Source organism: Rhamphochromis sp. 'chilingali' (genome assembly GCF_963969265.1).
Source record: "Rhamphochromis sp. 'chilingali' genome assembly, chromosome: 7".
NCBI classification, from domain to species: Eukaryota; Metazoa; Chordata; class Actinopteri; order Cichliformes; family Cichlidae; genus Rhamphochromis; species Rhamphochromis sp. 'chilingali'.
Window position 1 is genome coordinate 35,120,699 of NC_137934.1, and position 20,083 is coordinate 35,140,781.

At 39.4% G+C, this 20,083-nt stretch overlaps 1 protein-coding gene across 1 annotated transcript; it reads right to left on the reverse strand.

Moving 5' to 3' along the window:
* Window positions 1-896: 896 nt before the first annotated feature.
* Window positions 897-18,987, reverse strand: alg6 (ALG6 alpha-1,3-glucosyltransferase). Its single transcript, XM_080887813.1, has 14 exons — window positions 18,805-18,987; window positions 18,483-18,567; window positions 18,103-18,192; window positions 17,790-17,878; window positions 17,493-17,575; window positions 17,041-17,105; window positions 15,569-15,754; window positions 13,140-13,275; window positions 9,914-9,999; window positions 8,450-8,534; window positions 8,188-8,258; window positions 7,040-7,108; window positions 4,511-4,703; window positions 897-1,870 (listed from the first exon to the last, which is right to left on the reverse strand). Exons 1-14 carry the CDS (start codon window positions 18,884-18,886, stop codon window positions 1,673-1,675), a joined length of 1,518 nt encoding a protein of 505 aa, XP_080743939.1. The 5' UTR covers window positions 18,887-18,987; the 3' UTR covers window positions 897-1,672.
* Between the last annotated feature and the right edge of the window lie 1,096 nt (window positions 18,988-20,083).

The window sequence follows — 20,083 nt, forward strand, 5'->3', positions numbered from 1 at the left end:
TTAATAAATGAAAATGAAACGGTTCTGAAAGAGCCGTTTTCTTGAAATGTATTTTACGGTTTTATCTTACTTACAATTCTGTTTATCTGTTATAATATTAACTTATTTATCCAATATTCTTCATATCTACTTTGCCAGACTCCATCAATACCAGAATGTTTTTTTTTGTGCCAAGCTTTTATTTAGTTTTCTTTGTCTTGTTGTTATTGTGATTGTTTGAATATTTGTTTCTTTGTTTCTTATTCTTTGGGCTTTGGAGGAAAGAAGAATGATTTTTTTTTTAAATAATTAAAAAAAAAAAGCAAATGTTATAAAAAAGAGCAAGCCAACACCTTTCACACCACCACTAATTGGCCCCTTGTGTTCACGCCCCATTGTAGTAACTATTAACTCAGATCTTGGGCTCCTATTTGTCCCTGCAGCCCTTTATTGGCCGCCAGCCCGGAGCCTCAGATGCACAGGCAACCCTGGCTGACCTGATAACATTTATAGTTGTAATGGATTTTTTTATGCCCGTCATTAACTAGCAGAGAGATTGGATATAGAAATTGCTTGTACCTTTTTCTGTGGTATTTCAACTTTATAGCATTATGTTCAGATATGTCACCTTCCATCATCCTTATTTTAAGGCCTCTCCCGTCACTGGTTTTGTTTTAAATGTACGGGTCTTTTGTGCAGGACACTTGTAGTATCAAGGGCTCGTAATGAATATTTAATGATGTTGAGTAAAGGCTCGGAAAGATATAATTTCTGTCCAATAATTGGTTCTCTCTCTGCCAGACCTTTAGGGGTGATTTAGCACGCAACATGCTTAATGTAGACAGTTTATACGAAGCTGCTTTGAATCAAGTCATTGAACAATGTGGCAATAAAGCGGATGTTCATTTTTAGGATGCTGGTAAATTTGATTTATTTTCGCAAAAACTACATTTGTACAAAACAGCTTTAATATTAGGCAAAAATGTACAGTGAAAAAACAGTTCGATGAACTTCAATAAAAAGTTCACATGAATGGGTGGATATCAGCATTGGCAGGCCTGAGTGCAGCACATCAGGTGCATCTTTACCACCACCTCAAGGACATAATGTGGATAAAATAACAGAAACTGTTCATAATATGATTACACATGACCACAAACTTTGGTGTCAATAGTTGCCATAAAATTAGACCAACACTTCTGGTCCCCATGAAAAGGAAACATTACAGCAGGTGTTTATGTTATTGTGTCTACCTCCTGTGGCCAAGGCATACAGGCCTATAAGTCAGTATAGGCCATACAATGCCAGGTTAGCCAGGAATTGTGTATTTTTTTGGTAATTTATGAGTAGTCTGAGCAAATAATTCAACAAGGTAGGTTAATTTCACATGAACCTATATCATTTTTAGCCAAAATACATTTCGTGACCTTGACAACATGGAAGATTTGTCTTTGAATTGCACTAAATTCATTGGTCCACATTGAAAAATACCACAATTTCCTTTCATTTCATGTCACAATTCTTCTGAAATGCCATTTATCCAACTCTTTAATGAGCACTTGTGTTATTTTGTATTTTGTACACAAAGGCATGGGTAAAAGGCCTCATGCACTTTAAAAGCAGATATACCTCAGTGGGTAAGGTTGACTTCACTGGTGTAAAATCAGATCAACACCTTCACCTGTGGTGTGACTTAGTTGCTCTTCTTCTGGCTCTTTCTGCTGGGAGGCTCACTGAACTGAACCACGTTGAAATGTATAAAAGTTCCCAAAAAATGCAGGAAAGCTGTAGTAGATATTAAGACTGGGAACAAGTCGGGCAGATGGGGCGGAGCGATCAGAACTGCGGCTGCGATGCTCAGGCCAACCATGGCTGCAATGCTGATGTAGAACTGTAAGAGATAAAGGCAGTGTGATTGTTGGCTCATTGAAATGAGACTGGGAGTTACAAGACCATGCAAAATGCTGATATCATAATAAACAGCACAGAGGCTCAGAAAAAACTGTGGATTACGTGCTGCTTTACAACATAAAAGAAAGCATCTCATGCTAGTCTAACAAAACAAGTTCACCTACTAAGTTAGTTACTTAGCCAGTGCCTTCATTTACACTGAAAACCTCTTTCAAGGTCCTTTATATTGTACGGTAAAGACCCTACAATATTAGAGTAAAAGATGAGTCTCTGTGAGCAAGCATTTGGAGGCAGTGGGAAGGAAAAACTCCCTTTTAACAGGAAGAAACCTCCAGCAGAACCAAGCAGGGGCAGCCACGTGTTGGGACCAGTTGGGGGGCCGGGAAACGGGACAAAAGACACTTATGTGAGGAAACAAGTGTAACTTTGTGCCTTTGGTCAAAGATGGGATCTCTGTGGCAGATAAGCAAAAATTTAAGAACTGATCAAAATGTTTGGAAAACATTTGTGGAGCTTGGCTTAAAAATATATTGCTGTGACACAAATATCTTTTACAGCTGTATTCATCAAAATAACAGCCTTTAGTCAAAATCTTTCATGTCGAGAACTCTTAAAATAAATGTAATAGTTATTAAATGAATTTTTTCATTTAGAAACTTGTAAAAACTGATTACCCCGGGCTATAAACAAACTGTTGACTTTACCCTTAACACTAACTATGCACATAACATCAAACTAGTAATTTAATTTAAAATAGAGCTCATATGACATTGAATATTTATAACTAAGTGACAGACATCAAATTAGTCACTTGAGAGGTGCTATAAAGAAACGAGGTCTGCAATATCATATTACAGCAAATTAGATTTTTTTTCTTCAAGGTATGGTCACTGCTTTTTATCTCGTTACAGATTTGCAAACAGATGTGATGGTGAGCGTCACATCATTCATCTATCTGCTTGCGGTTTATGACCCAAAGATCAGTCTGTGAGGTGCAGGAAGCACCTCGGGCCTGCCAACCGCCCAGCCGCCCAAAACCCATGAAACCTTATCCCCATCATTGGGGCTCGCTATTTATGCTGCTTGTGTAAATAAATATATCTAGGCAAACCTGTGTTAATGACACGTGCTATAAAAATACACCTTCTCCTAATCTCTGACACCCCACCAGTGCCCCTGTCGCTAAGGGGTCGGCAGAGAAGCCACTTCAGACGCTATGGAAACTTAAATAAGCGATAAATAATTCTTTGGTTGGCAGCAGCGTTCATCCCTGGACAGCTTACACAGCTTACACCAGCACATGATATTTATTTATACAGTCGGGCATGTCTTCTCACACAGTTGCAATTTAGGTCTAGTGCCACTGGGACCCTGATATCAGCACTCTTCTTACTACAAATGTATCATCTGTACATCCTCCACCCACTATGTAACAGAGAAAACATGTCTTTGTTTGCCAACTGCAAAGCCGAGCCTTTATTATAAGCAAGCACACAACATGAACGAAACCACACTTAAAAGATAAAGCGTTAAATCCAGCTAATGAAAAATTGTTCATATTGGGTTGTGCTGGAGTTTTACCTGCTTTTTCTTGTGCGAAATCTGTATTTAGGTCAAAGTCTAATTTAATCTGAATGACCTTTAATAACCTTTAGTAGCAACAAACTAAAACAGCAGCCATAATTATAAACGTTAACCCCATCTGTGGGACAGCACCACACACAGCCAAAATCAATGCTCTTTGACTTAACAAACTGACATTTACTAACTTTGATTTAATGTCTAGATTTTAATTCTTCACACTACTATTTAGTGCAACTGGTAACAGTGAATCATATTTTAATGAAATACGTGCATTCAAGCGATTTGTAACTATAACTGAAATGTGTGAGTGTGAAATATGTAGTGAACTAGAAGGTTGAAGAATCTTATTGGGATCTTCAGTGAGAAATCTGCACTGTAGCTACGTTACTGCAAACCGCTCTGAAACCCTCAGTGTAACCTGACATGCACCTGATATGGAAATGTAACTACACGTCACGTCGATGGAGCAGGCAACTATTTTGATTGACCTGTTCAGTACGATCAATTCCTCCAGTGCATTTTCGCATACGCAGTTTTTTAAAAAATTAGCGAAAGCATAACAATCATCGTCTCAATATAAGGAATAAGGACTGTCGCCATAGATGTGAGGGAATGTAGAAAGAAATGGAAAAACCTGAAAGAAAAATATGTCTACCTATGAAAAAAAATGGCCATAACAAAAAGTCAGGACCCAGGACTCAGGATCCAGCAGTTCATTTCTTTCTATTGAAACAAATGGACTGGACACGCTCACATGCTAATTAACACGTCACATTGCACAAACATAAATGCTGGCAACGATGTCGGTTACATTGTAGACTGCTTCACAGGCTTTACAAAGATTCCCTACAGGGGCCATCTAAATAAGGCCTTACACTGGAAGAACCCCTAAGTGTACTCAAGTACAGTTCTTGAGTAAATGTGAAACAGTTACAAGATTTCATATATGCATGGTTTCTTTTGATGTGCAAACAAACAAATCAGTGAATATTTGGAACTATAATGTAAATTATTATAACAGCACTTCAATACTGACCTTCCATCTCACTATAAAGGCCAGGTCCATCTTCAGTACCCAATAAAACAGCTTGTTGTAAGCTCCCAGTCTCAGTTTATCCTCTGAACAGTGATCCAGTGCAGACAGTAAATAAATGCTGAAGAAGAGGAAGCCCAAAGAGGTCACAATGTAGGGCACCAGCAGGCCGTCCTTCAGGAACAAAGGAAGCATGCTGCACACAGAGACAGGAAAAGGACAAGCATAGCAGATTTTATTACATTTTAAGCCTGTCTGTCTGTTGTCATGGCAGAATCAGTTTCAACTACTGTAGCAGGACCTACTGCACACATAGCAATAGCAAAATATAGCTATGAAAATTCACAGGTGTGTAGTTCAGACCAAAATGAGCATCAAGTCTCTGGATGGTCCTGTTCCAATACACGAATACAAAGTGAAGAGCACCACGGGGCGACCGTGGCTCAGGGGGTTGGGAAGCGCATCTGTAACCGGAAGGTCGCCGGTTTGATCCCCGGGCTCTCTGTCCTGGTCGTTTACACTTTACCCTACCGCCTACTGGTGTTGGCCAGAGGGGCCGATGGCGCGATATGGCAGCCTCGCTTCTGTCAGTCTGCCCCAGGGCAGCTGTGGCTACAACCGTAGCTTGCCTCCACCAGTGTGTGAATGTGAGAGTGAATGAATAGTGGCATTGTAAAGCGCTTTGGGTGCCTTGAAAAGCGCTATATAAATCCAATCCATTATTATTATTAAAAGCACCCCCAAGTCTCACATTCTTTTTCATTCTTGGCATCTTTGTATCTCTACAAACAAAAATATTTGCACCTGTATAAAGACAGAAAAGTTCTGAGGATGGGCATGAACTCACGCTGATGTCTTTGGTTAGTTCAATGTAATATAGCCCCAAAAGCAAGAATCACACGTGATTCTTATATCATGAAGATATTATAGCTATTGCCTTTACATGCAAGGTACAGCTGGACATTTATACACACAGTGTATAAATGTGTGTATCAGAGGAGGAAGACAGGACGTCTTCCTCCTCTCACCCCGAACCAGTCGTGGCAGATGCTTGGCCCTCCCTGAGCCTGGTTCTGCTGGAGGTTTCTTCCTGTTAAAAGGGAGCTTTTCCTTCCCACAGTCACCAAGCGCTTGCTCGTAGCGTTCATCTGAGTCTTGGGGTTTTCTCTGTATTATGGTGACCTTACAATTCAAAGCAACTGTTCTCGTAAATTTGGTGCTATAGAAATAAAATGCAATTAAATTAAATTAAATTAAACTGAACTGAAAAGAAAAGGGACAATATCAGATTTTTAAATGATTGTTAGAAAATAAATCAAGTTTGATCCTACAGCTGATGGAGAGCACGACAGAGTTTCATACCCATCAACATCATTAAGTTGAGTGCAAAGTTTGTTAAGTGCAGCAGTAAGTCAAACAGTTTTTATCCTGCAGGCCTGTATGTGCATGCATCTCCCAGGGAGAGATGGCTCTGTAATTCACGAGGAGCTTATCTTTTTTTTTTTTTTTTTTTTTTTTTAAATGACATCAGAAACAGCAGTATGCGACATTACGTGATGGCAGAGCTTCAGTTCATCCTTTGTCATTTTTTTTAAATTTTTTTTTAATTTATTTATTTATTTATTTTTTTACCAGGCAGTAACCCTCAACGAGGAGCTTATCTTAGTTTAGTAGAGGAGCATGGGCAAGAACAACAGTTGACTCACAGTGAATCACACAACGCCCCAGCTTATAAAAACCTTTCCCCAGACAAAAAACTACTTATTCAGATTTGGACTCAAACAAAAAAACTTCTATTCAGTAGATAAATGTTTAACACTTCCTCCATTTACACTGACTGGCTGCATTCAGTGGCCGTAAAGTGGTCATGCTTGACCATCCATTCAGCCAGTTCTGCTAACAAAAGATGTATTTTTTTTCTTTTTTAAATTAGTCTCGAGAGGATGCAGATAATGTGAAAGTCCAAGGCAGACTGTACAGGGGAGCAGCTACAGAATGACCTCCTGTCCCTACACAACACACACTTAGACAGCAGGCATGCAGACTATGCAGTGTAATCCCCAGATATCCTTATACTAAACCACACGCACAACAATTAGTGCTGCCGGAAGAATTTAACAACAGCTGGTGAAAGTTAGATGGAGCATTTGCAGCACTACTTGTGTTTTCCATTCATGGTGCTTAGCTCCAACCCACACAGCACACCATTTAACTTTTCAGGTTAATTTTTGTATGTTTCTCATTAAATAAGAGATAGAAAACAAAGTAAAAGAAATGACAAGAAACAGCACCCAACAGCCGGACACCAGATTTATACGCAAGCAAATCAAACGGGACATTTTAAAGCAATTATAATTGCTGAACCTTTTCCCATCATAAAAATAACTATAATTGCATAACTCTATTATTCCATTATCCAAGTTGCAGTAAATAAGATTTAGAAACAAATCTAACAACAGATCGCCTGTTTTTATATGTTAATCTTCCAACCTTTGTGTGTTGTCAGTGATTTCAAAAGACTTTCCTTCTTACCTGAATGTCGAGGCCTGTAGGAACCAAAGGGCCATCAAGGGGAGGTCATTCAGCAGGAGACAGGCAGGCCTAGAAAAAGAAATTCAGATGAACTCAATATTAAATAGACTGCCGTGACTTTTGCGATTAGACAAGACTAGAGTGAAAAGAATATTAAAGCTACTGAGCTGATCAAACATCCACTTACAAGTATTTACAAGTCAGTCAGTCTTTGCTGTACCACATTATTTTATTCGAGAATACATCTTTTACACTTTAGCTAAGTTTTCTATTTTCATTTGAAGAACTGCCAATGTTTTGCCAAGAAGTTGCAATGATACATTTATGACCGCATGCGTCACATGCACATGCATCTGTGTTCATATGCGTTTAAGCCTGTTGCTAATTGAACTTGCTAGCTCGCTTCAGTGCAAGTTGTACACTCTGCTCAAAGGGGGGCACTTTCCATCAGTCCCCGATCCCATAATTACAGTCAGTGCTCTTCGGTGATCCTGTTACAGCCCAATAATTGATCCTGCGCAAACAACACCCCGAGCTGCCGCCTACCATTCTTTCCTAATCCCTGGACATGTATTACTGATTGATTCAGGAGGACAGGTGGGAGATATAACTCAATAGTTAATAAAGCAACAATCTACCCTAATCTAGATTAATAGATGAGCCCAGATCTAGGAACCAAATCCCTCGCTGTCAAATCTATCCCAGGCTTTTCACCCCACCTACAGCTTTCTACATATGGAGGTAAATGATAATGAAGCACGCACGCACACACACACCTCACTTCTTTTAGTGCTGCTTTCACCCTGTTAAATATGACCCAGCTCTGACACAGCACAAATCATGGCAGTGGAAGCAGGGTTCCTATCTGTGTTGACAGAGGTGAATAACTTCTCGGTACTTAAAAAGAAATCTGGGGGTACAGCAGGAGGATGACGTCATTTTTACAAAGCGAACATGATTTGAAACCATTAGAATTCTGTACGACATAATCTGAGATTTGACAAGGCGAATGGCTCCTTTGTGAGTAGAAATTAAATCTATACTCATGAATATTTCAGATATCGCTACAAGACAGAGAAAGTACCATTTACATTTGTCACTCAATGAGACAAACCTCAAGAAGTTACAATTATCTTCTTTGTACTTACAAGGCAGCCAAAAGGATGGACTTCTCATGGACTTGAAAGGAGAAGAGGAAGAACGCCAGGGATGAATTGACCTTAAAGTGACATTGGGGCTATCAGTAAAACTGCTATATTTAATATTACACTTTTTATTACAAAGGGAAGGAAGAGAAACATATTCGAGATCGTCTTCTCAAAAAAGAAACTGGGTTTGTTAAATTAAATATGATACTTATGTATGATAAACCTCACTGGCTTAAAAATGCTGAATGCCAAAAACACTCACCAAAGCCAGTTTAAAGTGCCAGAAGGTTGGTTTTGTTAATAGCCTGATACAGGAAGGTAGAACCGCCAGGAGAGTGCAGGCAAGACTGAAAAACAAATGAAGATGGAAGATGAAGTTACTGAAGGAAAAAACAAAACAGTATCACCTGTGCTATGTAGGCAATGTTATTCTCAATTGCATTTGCATGACATTTCAAGGTTTGTATGCAAGTCTTATGAACTGAGTGGACGTGGATGCATGGAAATGTTTTTCATGAAGACTTTCCTAATACATTATTTTACCAAGGCAACAAAATACATAAAAACAGCACGATTTGTTTTCATTAATTGGCACTGTATGAATATCAGCATTTAACTCTCAGTTCATGCCACAGGTCTTTTTAGACAGCCCTCTGATCTGTAACCAAGTTGTGTGCAGTGCCGTAATGGACCAAAATAATGGCCCCTGCTGAGGGTTACCAGGCAGTAACCCTCAATTGTCACCTTCTGGGGGTAGAAGCGTGAGAAAAAAAACGTGTTGGAGTCAGTGTGTATAAATGTGCTGAAAGGTCAGGCTGCGAGTTAGTTTGAGGTGTCAACTAACTAAACTACAAATCATAGAAGACAGAAAGAAGTGTACATGTACAATATACACAAGAGTAATGGCAGACCTGTAAGTGGATATTTATTGTGTATGAAAGCAAGTGTGCTACTCGTGTGCTATGTGTAGGGCATTTGCTGTCTGGATGGAGCTGTATGACTTTACACAGCTGATTCATTTTATGTACACCCACAGCAGAGCATTTAGCAATCCACCCTGTGCGCCATAAAGACAGCAGTGTTTTTCATTTGTTTCAAATGCACGACAGTAAAAGAAGTCTAACTTGATCCCCAGACTTAGCAGTCTGGCAGAAACGTGTCCGTGCTGCGAACGCAGGACTCCTAAATTTAGCGTGCTGGGTTATTTAAGCAGGCTCCACCACGACGCAACTGTTGCAAAAAGTTTTTCTAAGCGTGGCTGCACAGGACCCCAACTTTTGGTCAAGATAACTTCTAATGTATGCGGAGAATCAGCTTCTCTTTCATACCTACATTAGAATTACATTTGCACACAAGATCCATAATTATGCTAAAACAAACAAAAAATAAAACCTCGCCGTCACATCGATTGAGTCTTTTCAATATTTCTCGGGTGTTTTAAAATGTTGTCACCACATTTTCAAAGAGATCAATGACTTTATGTTCAAAAGCTCCTCATGAGATGTAAGTGATGACCTTACTTCCAACTACTGGATCACTGTCTTTAAGCTTGGTTTTTTCAGGAAATGAAAGGAGTGAGGAAAAAAATCAAACAGAGGGAGAGAGAGAGAGAGAGAGAGAGAGAGAGAGGAACTGTGTGTGTGTGTGTGTGTGTGTGTGTGGGGGGGGGGGGGGGGGGGGGGGGGGTACAATAAAGTGAAACTTGTTAAACAGATAGAGGGATCACCTGAGGTAGAGCTGAGAGTCACCTGACAAAATGGATCTGATCTTTATCAGGGTGTTCAGGCTGCACCATGTGTTAGCCACTTTATCCTGTACACACACACACACACACACACACACACACACACACACACACACACACACACACACACACACACACACACACACACACACACACACACCTTGGTCAAATAGAAAATGGCAGGAAACACAAAGAATTAATTGTTCTAAGAAATTATTCCTTCTCAGAAAGTGTAACAAAATTCCTCTGTGGGATGACGTTTATTCATAACCCTCCATCATACATTTTCTCTCCTGTCAGGAAAAGCATGGGGCTTATTTGTAACCTTGGGGTTTTGGGATCAAGTTTGATGAAGTCGATATATTAAGCCAATAACTTTCTTTGAATTCTATTTTCTGACAATAGCTGTTATCTTTTTGATTTGTTGCTTTGCTGATAAATGTCAGGCATTGGAAAAGTGAAGACATAATTTCGAGCATGAATGGATATTTTTAAACTATAATCCAAAATACGGCTATAAAAATTTAAAATATATATATATCTGAAACAAAAAAGAAGTAGCAAATTCTCATTTTTGGGAGGCTGAATCCAGAGGAAGTTATGGAAAAAATAAGCATGTAAACATTTACATTATTTACTATTATCATTATTAATCAAAAGTCGTGCAATTTCTCATATTAGTGTCACTTTTGTTAATAATGTGCCTCATTTCTAAGATGACTGAAATTATATATACGATACAGTACACGGTATGCGTGAAGCTTCCTCTTTAATACCAGCTGAAAAGTACTTGCGGTTTAAAGCTGATATCAGATGAGGAGCTCATTGTGTGTGCTTCAGCTGATTTAAGTGCTTAAGCAGTTGTGCAGGGATATCGAGGCCAAAGCCACCAGTGTGCGCCATGATATCACACATCACAGAGGCTGTGGATGTTTTCACTGTGTGATTCTATCTAGAAAATCTATTTCTGGCCTCTTCCCTCTCTTTTGTTCTACAGCTGCTGGCTGCACAGCTGTGCCGATCTTAATGGCAAAGTAGTCAGCAGCACAGGGCCGTCCAGTGCTGTGTTTTCTCAGCCCAATCCCTCTGTCCTTCCTTTCTGGCTCATTGCTCCAAATAACTGTTACAGCAGTGCAGCAGGCAACACATGGATGTCAGGGTGGGCTGAGCGAGAGCGGTGCAGCCCCCTTCACCTATAAACTAGCATGGAATTTCACAGGGAGAAGCATTTGGTGCCATTTTTGTGTGCAGGCAGCAATGTGAGACGCCAGAATGCAGCTCAGTGGGTAAACTTACAACTGCTCCCTCACAGAAGCCACCGGGACCACCAGTCACCAGCCCTCTTCTTCCCCACCGCCCCTTCTCGCCCCGTCCCCTTGTCCGAGGCGTCTGCTTACGTGCACAATTTCCCAATTAGTTCAGGACAACTTGCCCCCAGCAGCCCCCTTCGTGCTGTCGTCACAGGCGAGCATAGTGTCTCTCACACCCTGTGTATTATGTTTGAACCATTTCGTTGAACAAATACTGCCGCGGTGCTCGATGCCAGCCGCTCCCCCGGCAGAATTTTCAATTACTTCTCACATCCGTGACACCTTATGGTGGGTTCCACCTCGGGAACCGGGACAAGAGGGGGTTACAGGGTTTCAGAAACGAGAGCCGCAAAGCTTGGCCTCCGAGCTGTCAGTCACACGCACGCAGTTACTTCAACTCAGCCGCTTTCATCACTCTGACTCCGGAGGTGTTTCAAGTATTCTTGTTCGCCATCATCACTTTACTTTTTTAATTAATATCATATTCCAGTGACCAGGCTATAAGTGGGTGACCACGGTATATCAAACATGTACGTTTGTTCTTGCAAAACAGTCAAACATACGCTTATGTGTCTGTTTTCCGAAGATGTAGTCAGTAGGTGAAAGCAGCTGTCCGACGTGCTCTGATATGCCTTCAAGTGTTGCGTCCACCAGACTCCTTGGTTCGTATGGCTAGAACATGGCTGTGCTACGAGGTGGCGAAAACAACCTGGTCATAAATTAGTGAGATTTATCTCTATCCTCCTACTGTACACCCCAAACCCCAACACCTCCCGGAGATAGAGTGAAACTGATCTCCTGACCTTTCACAGTTTTATTCCACTGTTTTCTTTGATCCTGCAGGGTATCTGTTTCCAAGCAGCTAAGCGCTAGTAGATGGAAGGGTATTTCGCCATGCTGTGAGTACGGAACCAGTGCAATAGCGGAGTAGTGCCGTGTGTGTTGTTTCTAACATTGGTAACAGCTTAATGCTCGAAACAGTAGAATAAATCCTTTAATAGGAAACAGCATTTCACAGTAATTCTCAGCCCAAAGAGAAGTCGTTTACCAGTGATCATAAGATGTGAAGTTGCTGATATTGATCACAGTAATTTGCTTTGATCAAACAGAAACATAACTGCACCCACGCTGGCTTAACCCACAATGGAAATTTTTAAAGTCCATATACATCCCTTTTTATTACATGTCACTGGTTGTACTTGGAATTGTATTATACTTGATTAAAATAATTGCTGTCTTCCCATTTTCAGTTAAAAAACTCAATTCAAGATTAACACGGCTAGTATTCGTTTCAGCTCTATATTATTTATATAGTGCAAAATCACAACAACAGTAACCTCCCTACAATAATACTATTTTGGATAATTTTTTTTTTTTTTAGAACCAACCATTAATAAATGCATAAAGTAGGTTTTCAGCATCACTCTGTGACAGGATGTTTCGAATTTTAGAGATATTTTTGGAAAAATGCAAGAAAGCAGTCCTAAATATTTTTTAGTATGCACATTGAAGGACATATCCTGCTGAAAAACAGCTCCAAGATTCAGACCAAGGTAATACCGTCCACACTAGTTAGAAACCAAGTCTCTAAGATTTTTAGTAAAATAACCTCAGTTTTATCTGAATTTATAAAGAGAAATCTTTATGGATTTAAGATGTTCCTGCAGTTTAATGAATTAATGTGTGAGTTCTGGCTTGGATAGATAAAGTCAGGTATCATCTGCATAGCAATGAAAATGTATGCTATCATTTCTAGTAACACTGCTTAAGAGAAGCAGGTATAGTGTAAATAGAATGCAGATGTTGTTATGACAAAAGCATACATGTTTTCTTTTTAATATTATGTTTGTCAGATGTGGTTTTTTGGTAAACCTTTGATTTAAGGAACTACACGTTACCTCAAACAGACCCCGAGCCACGGGAAAAATCCTCCTGACCACCTGCATGGCCTGGCTGGGTTCAGCCAGGAAGGGCAACCAGCAGAGGGCAAAAGTCGCCAACACTGTTACACCAACCCTCACCAGCAAGAAAAGCCTACATGAAAAGACAACCAGGAGAGTAAATAATCATATGTCATAAATAATGAACTAATGAAAACAAGCAATTACTAATACTTTCCCCACTTCCTATAATCACTTTCCCCCAGATGCTTTAGTATTTACTTTAAAATTGTCTGTGAAAACAGTTCACACATACTGTGTGCAAGTCCTAAATTTGGGCTTTGACCCTTGTGTTAAGGAATGCAGTGAAAGCCATGCATCAGCTGAAAGTGTTCAGTGTAGGTCAGGATATCTTGTCAGCTGTAACTGTGAAGCTGCTGGTTAAGTTGCACACACAGGCATAGCTGAGGAGTTTGGGCATGGCCAGAGTGTCATCTGGACATATCTTCCCCCCGGGCCTTCTAATCCAGCTCTCCATTTGCTACTAAATGCCCTTGGTACATTGTTACTAGATAAACAGACACTGGACACACTAGTAACAGCATCCAATCTGATTACCTCAGTCATTCTGTGACACTCCTGAGGACACTGCTATCTTATACACTGACATTACATATCTAGTGTGGGCATTCTGTTGAAACATATGTGCACAGTGATCACAGAGTACAAGCAACAAATGTAGAGTTGAACATTCAGGATTTCACAGTCATCACTATAAGTCCTCCTGAGACATTTTGTGTTCGGCTCTAGTGAAGGGCATCACTGATCGCAGCGTGTGGGGGAAAGGCAAGTATGCACACATATATATATAAACGCGATCCACCTGTAAACTGGAAAGCCAAAGAGTCTTCTGTGTTACCTTATTTGATTGCTTTTTAAGTTTAATGAACAAAAGTACAGTGCTCAACAAATTTATTAAATCACCTGTTTAAAACTAAAAGAAATATATTGTTACTTATTAGGAAAACAACAAACTACATACAGGTTTTTATACCCAAATTTGAGCCGGCACTTTGAACTTCTCTAAGAATTTAGAAATTAATCAAGTGTAACATTCAAAAACTGAAACTTATCTTTCTCGTGAGTAATGTCAATGAGTAAGTGTAATTTGGCATATTAATCAAAAAACAATAATGTGCTTTTTATGCGGTCACAACGACCGAGACCGACAGTCTCGGTCGTTGTGTCCTTGGGCAAGACACTTCACCCGTTGCCTACTGGTGGTGGTCAGAGGGCCCGGCGGCGCCAGTGTCTGGCAGCCTCGCCTCTGTCAGTGCGCCCCAGGGTGGCTAATGTGTGTGTGAATGGGTGGATGACTGGATGTGTAAAGCGCTTTGGGGTCCTTAGGGACTAGTAAAGCGCTATATAAATATAGGCCATTTACCAAAGGGCTTGCACATGTTCTAGAGAAAAAAATGTTTTGGTAATTACCAATACTGTTAATTTTGGGCAGCTATGACATAAACCTTACATCTAAAAAAATTGTTAAGCACCGTAAATACAATCCCAGTAAACAATATTGGGATTTTTTGTTTGTTTGTTTTTAAATGCTGTTGCTTTTCTTCCACATAGTAGCACTGTGAACTTTATGTTACCACCAGCACGCTAAAATGCTTACCAGTGTTGTGCTTAAAATTGATTGTCTTCCAAAAAGTAATTTACGATATTTGACATAAAACAATTCCCCATAACTGCTGTAAATAACTTGTTGGGCTATGATCTGTCAAACATATCACTTATTAATGATATCAAGCCATTTTGAGCCAGAAAGAACAGTCTTGTTACAAGATAGAACCTAAAATCAGTTTCACCCTTAAATATTTTTAAGAGAGATCTGGCCAAGAGGGCAGCAGATACTGCAACAAAAATAACATCACAGCTCTACCGAGACATTTTAAGTGGCCCAAAAAGACTGGACTGATTAGAATGCAGGTACAAAAATTAAAAGTCACAAGTATACCCGTACAAAACAGGACATTTCTTTATTTTATATGTAACCCTTTCAGAAAATCCTGTTGATAACAGGCTGTTTACCAACATAAGGAAATGTATTACACATAGAAAACACCTAAAAATATTGGAAATTGCTTTAATGCACAACACTGGGATTTGTTAAGTAACCATTCTCATCATTTTAGCTTACAGTATTTGAATCATACTATTATCTTTTTTTTTTTTTGCCTGTCCTGTCTGGCACTGTAGCAATCAGAATTATTGTCTGAAGGCCAAGAAAAATGGACCCCAACTGGACCCTTGAATCATACTAAGAATCATACTATTATCTAATCAGTGCTAAAATTGTGGGTGAGGTTGGAGATGAACATCTGGACTATGCGTCAGTGCAAAAAACAATCATCTTCATTATGGAAGGAAATAATAAGACTCACCCTCGGCCCATCAGGCCCGTTTTGATGCACTTTCCCAGAAGGTAACAGAAGAAAGGCAAAGCATGGTACAGCTCCATCTGTTTGTAGTTGAGAGCCAGAGAGAAAGCCATGGAGCCCAACACATCCCAGCCCAGACCCAAAGCCAGAATCCCCCACAGGGCAAAACCCAGGCTCACTCCGTTGTACCTGATACCGTTAAGGTTAATTTTGATCTGGAAGGGCAATTTTCTGGAGCTAAACAACTTAATGTTGCAGATGTATAACAAGCGATCCAGAAAATAGCTGCTGATCCTGAGGTCAGTTCTGCTGCATAGTGTGCACATCGTCAGCTTTTCATTGTTGTATTTGGCAGTGGCTGAATAACAATAATAACAGCCTGGTCAGCTGGTGCGCTCTTCATCTCTTCAAACTGTTTTTGTAAATCTATTGTTTTAAGCCAGAACAACAAATGTTTTTAATCCTATTGAACCTACTGTATGTAGGAAATCTGAATAATAAAGAATGCAGAAATTCCACATCCATCCTAGGATCAGCTGTTCAGCGTTTCCATAGATATGCTGTGGTGCTAAATCTGCCCCATGGGACAAGCTGTGTTTTTTTTGTCTTTTTTTTTAAAGTTATGTTACGTAAGTCAGTAAAATAAATGTATATTTTTATGTTGTTAAAATATTTTAAATGCTTAAATCTCTGTTTCTCAGTGAACTAAACTCAAAAGATGCTGCAAATATATACAGTGTTAAAAAAAAAGAAACACTTTTTAATCAGAGTACAGCATCAAATCAGTTAAACGTCTGGGATATTGATCTGGTCAGTTAAGTAGAAGAGTGGTTGTTAATTCAGCTGCTTTAGTGTTAATGAAATTAACAACAGGTGCACTAGAGGGGCAACAATGAGACAACCCCAAAAACAGGAAAGGTTTTACAGGTCACTGAGATTATTTTTTCCCCTAGTTTTGTATGTGCCTAGGGACAGTATCACTACTCGCAGCCTGAGGTGATACCTGGACCCTACAGAGGTTGCACAAGTAGTCCAAGTCCTGCAGGACAGCACATCAATGACATAAGGTTTGCTGCCTCCCAGCACAGTCTCAAGAGCATGGAGGAGATTCCAGGAGTCAGGCAGTTACTCTAGGAGAGCTGGACAGCACCGTAGGTCCTTAACCGACCAGCAGGGCCAGTGTCTGCTCCTTTGTGCAAGGAGCACAAATTTCACTCCTAACACATGACCCAGTCCATATCAGTTATAGATATCCAGCATGATTTTTTCCCATTGAGATTTGATCTGTTTTAGAGCAGTGCATTTAAATATAACTCACTACACTTTATTATGATTGGAGCTTTCAAGTGTGATACCTTTATAGGTCATTATTTCATATTACATTCAATTTAATTACATTCAGGACAACCTTAATGGTACATATAATATACAAGAATACAATTTATAATAGGAATGCACGTGTGCATAAAGGATACTGGAAATGTCCGTAGTCAATGAGAATTAATCCTGGGTACAGTAGAAAGCAGAACATAACGGAAACCTAAAAAGGGAAAAGGACAGACATTTTAATTCAACGCAGCAGTAAAAACACAACCTTTTAAAATCAAATCCTGTGAGAAGCTTGTTTAACTACAATTCCTCTTTCACTGTTTGATAACATAAGACACCGTCAAAACATTAGAAATGATCCCTTCAAATTGACTGCACTGTAAATGTATGAAGACCAGCTGAACTGTAATAACTTCTTGGAAATGTAATAACATCATATAACCAGATTAACTTACAATAATGACGCCATAATTTCCCAATTTGGAGGTCTAGTGCTGTAATCTGTTTTAATAAGGGTGGGTTCCCAGACTGAGAGAAAATGGGCTGGTCTGGGTCTTTAACTGAAAACTAATCATTTCATGCTCAGCTCGTCTCTGACCTTTTTCTTAGAGGATCCATCAGTCAGGTATAAACAGTATAAAACCACCGCAGGGATGTATATCAACAAATCTGCAACTAACACTGAAACAAAAAGAAAAAAATACAGACTGCATGATCTCAAATTTACGTTATACAAAGTAACAGAAAAGGTCCATGGGTATACAATGATGTGAATGATTACAGTGATTTGGGCATAATATCTAAGCAGGTATAACCACAAACATTGCTGTAAATATGAAGTAGACATGGATTATGAATGCTTTTCTTTTTCTTTCACCTCTCATAGTTACAGTACCTGTAGTTCTCATGAATAGCTTGTGCTGTGTACTTTCATAACCTCTGGACTTGTGGAGTTCCACCCATTCAGGGTTTATTGTTTTGGCTCTGCAGAAACAACAAAGCATGTATTTTGATTTTTTTTTCTTTTTCCTTACAGAAAATGTACAAATACTTAACTTTATTGGTTCCTAAAAGTGGGCAGCTGTGTTATTACATCACTATACCTTAACATTTCTCCCATGGTATGCTCACTCTTGTTCTGTCTCTCTCCTAAATTAACATTCAAATATTATGTGAAAGATCCTTTTTAAATAATCCAAATGGCTTACAGATAAGCACAGATCCAGCTGTGGTAAGCAGTGAGGGGAGGATAGTCAAGACCCCAGTAGTTCAAGTCATTGTTTGTAGTATTGAAGTACCTGGGGGAGCAGAAAGATCACATAGTTTCATCAACAAAACTGTTTCATACTACATAAGCAATGTAGCGTGTACTGTATATAGGAAAAACTGTTGTTGATGTTATCCGTATTTAATGTTTCGCACATCAATCCATCTCAAACTTGTAAGCTGGACACAAGAGCAGGAACAGCACATGTCAGTAATGTGCGTCTTGAGTGTCACAGTACATTTCTCAAATCCATGACCTGTAATAAGACCCAGTTACTACAAACAGGTCCTGTGAATAAACACCGGGAGGTGCTAGACTGACCATTCCTGAATGGGGAGGTTGTAGGTCACTTCTTGCCAGTGCCTCTGAGCTTCATAATCGCCGAACATGGGAGGTTTCCCCGCCCCTGGTGGAAAATCATTGAGCCGTTAGTGTGAATACTATGAAGCTTGCATCATGAACGAATGGCCACCACACAACACACCCGCGCTAACACGTTTTTAAATCACTGAGTGGACGCTAACTACCGAAAGAGTCACTCTGATACGGTTAAAACAATTTGAAAGCATTGTTTTGACTAGTATAAACAGCACTGTACCAAGGGAAAGTAGTGTTTAAACGCCGACCTCCACAATTTTCCTACCTGAATATGAATTTAGCGAAACTCCCCATCTCGCAATAATGGAAAGCAACACGCAAATTGATACGAGACTCCACGTCTGCATAGCTTTACTCGGTAAAATGAGGATTTGTGGAAGAAATAAACAATAAAAATCGGTACATTGAAACACTTTTGAAATCTGTTTCGCTTCCTGTATACGTCACTCACCAAGTCTTCGTTTCAACTACTCATTGGTCGCTGGATTTCTGACGTTGCGACCGACAGTTATGATGCGTTCATGAATACTATGGAAATAATTGACATCTTCACTTTTGTCGATCATTCGTTCAGTTGTTGCAGTAATCAAACGCGTTTTAATAATCCAGTTTCAGATCATCCAAGACCTTTTTTTAACACGTGACAGGAAGTTTTTTTGGTATATTACTCTCACAGTTTGTGCTCACTTGTTAGAAGTTACAAGTCGAATAATGTATTCTAAATTTCCCAGGCACAGTGAAGGCATCTCTGAAAAAAGATTTATGATGGGTATTATGCATTATTAAAGATTTATTTCTTCCGTATTTTCGCTTTTTTTTTTTTTTTTTGCAGCTGATGCTGAATTTGGAGGTTAGAGGCCGCCTGGTAATAAATGAACACTCCTAAGATTGCTTAATAACATGGGTTGGGGGGGGCGAGGCTGACTGCATAGGCATTAGGCAACTCCAGGCCTCCAGTGCTGGTGTCCTGCAGGTTTTAGATGTGTCCATTATCCAATACAGCTGATTCATAACAATCATAATCAGGAATATGAATTTGTCAATTCCAATAGTCTACAATATCCACATAACATGATTACATTTATAATGAAAAACATTTTAACATTTCTTATCAATATAAATATGACTATGAAACATTTTTGAAATCTCAAATTATATCCAAGAAAGTAAAAACATAATAATACTATACAGTTTATAATATATTTAGTTGTTTTCTGCAAATTTGGAGGTACGTGGAAGCAGAACAAACAAATTGGCAGATAAAATGGATGCACATGGAATCAATAAGTTTGGACATTAAAGAAGCAAGCATCCATGCCAAACTGGAAATTGTTGCTGTCATAACAAATGCTTAATTCTAAGTCTTTGCAAATAGCTCAGGAACAGCTGATTTCACAAAATTTATATCAAAGTGACAGAGAAAAATCCACTATATAATCAGCAGCAGAGGGGCGACAGTCTAACTAGTGTATTAGTTTGTGTTAATCTTCTGTACACAGATGTAGATATGGGTATCACATCCTTACCTTGTCTTCCCTGCACAC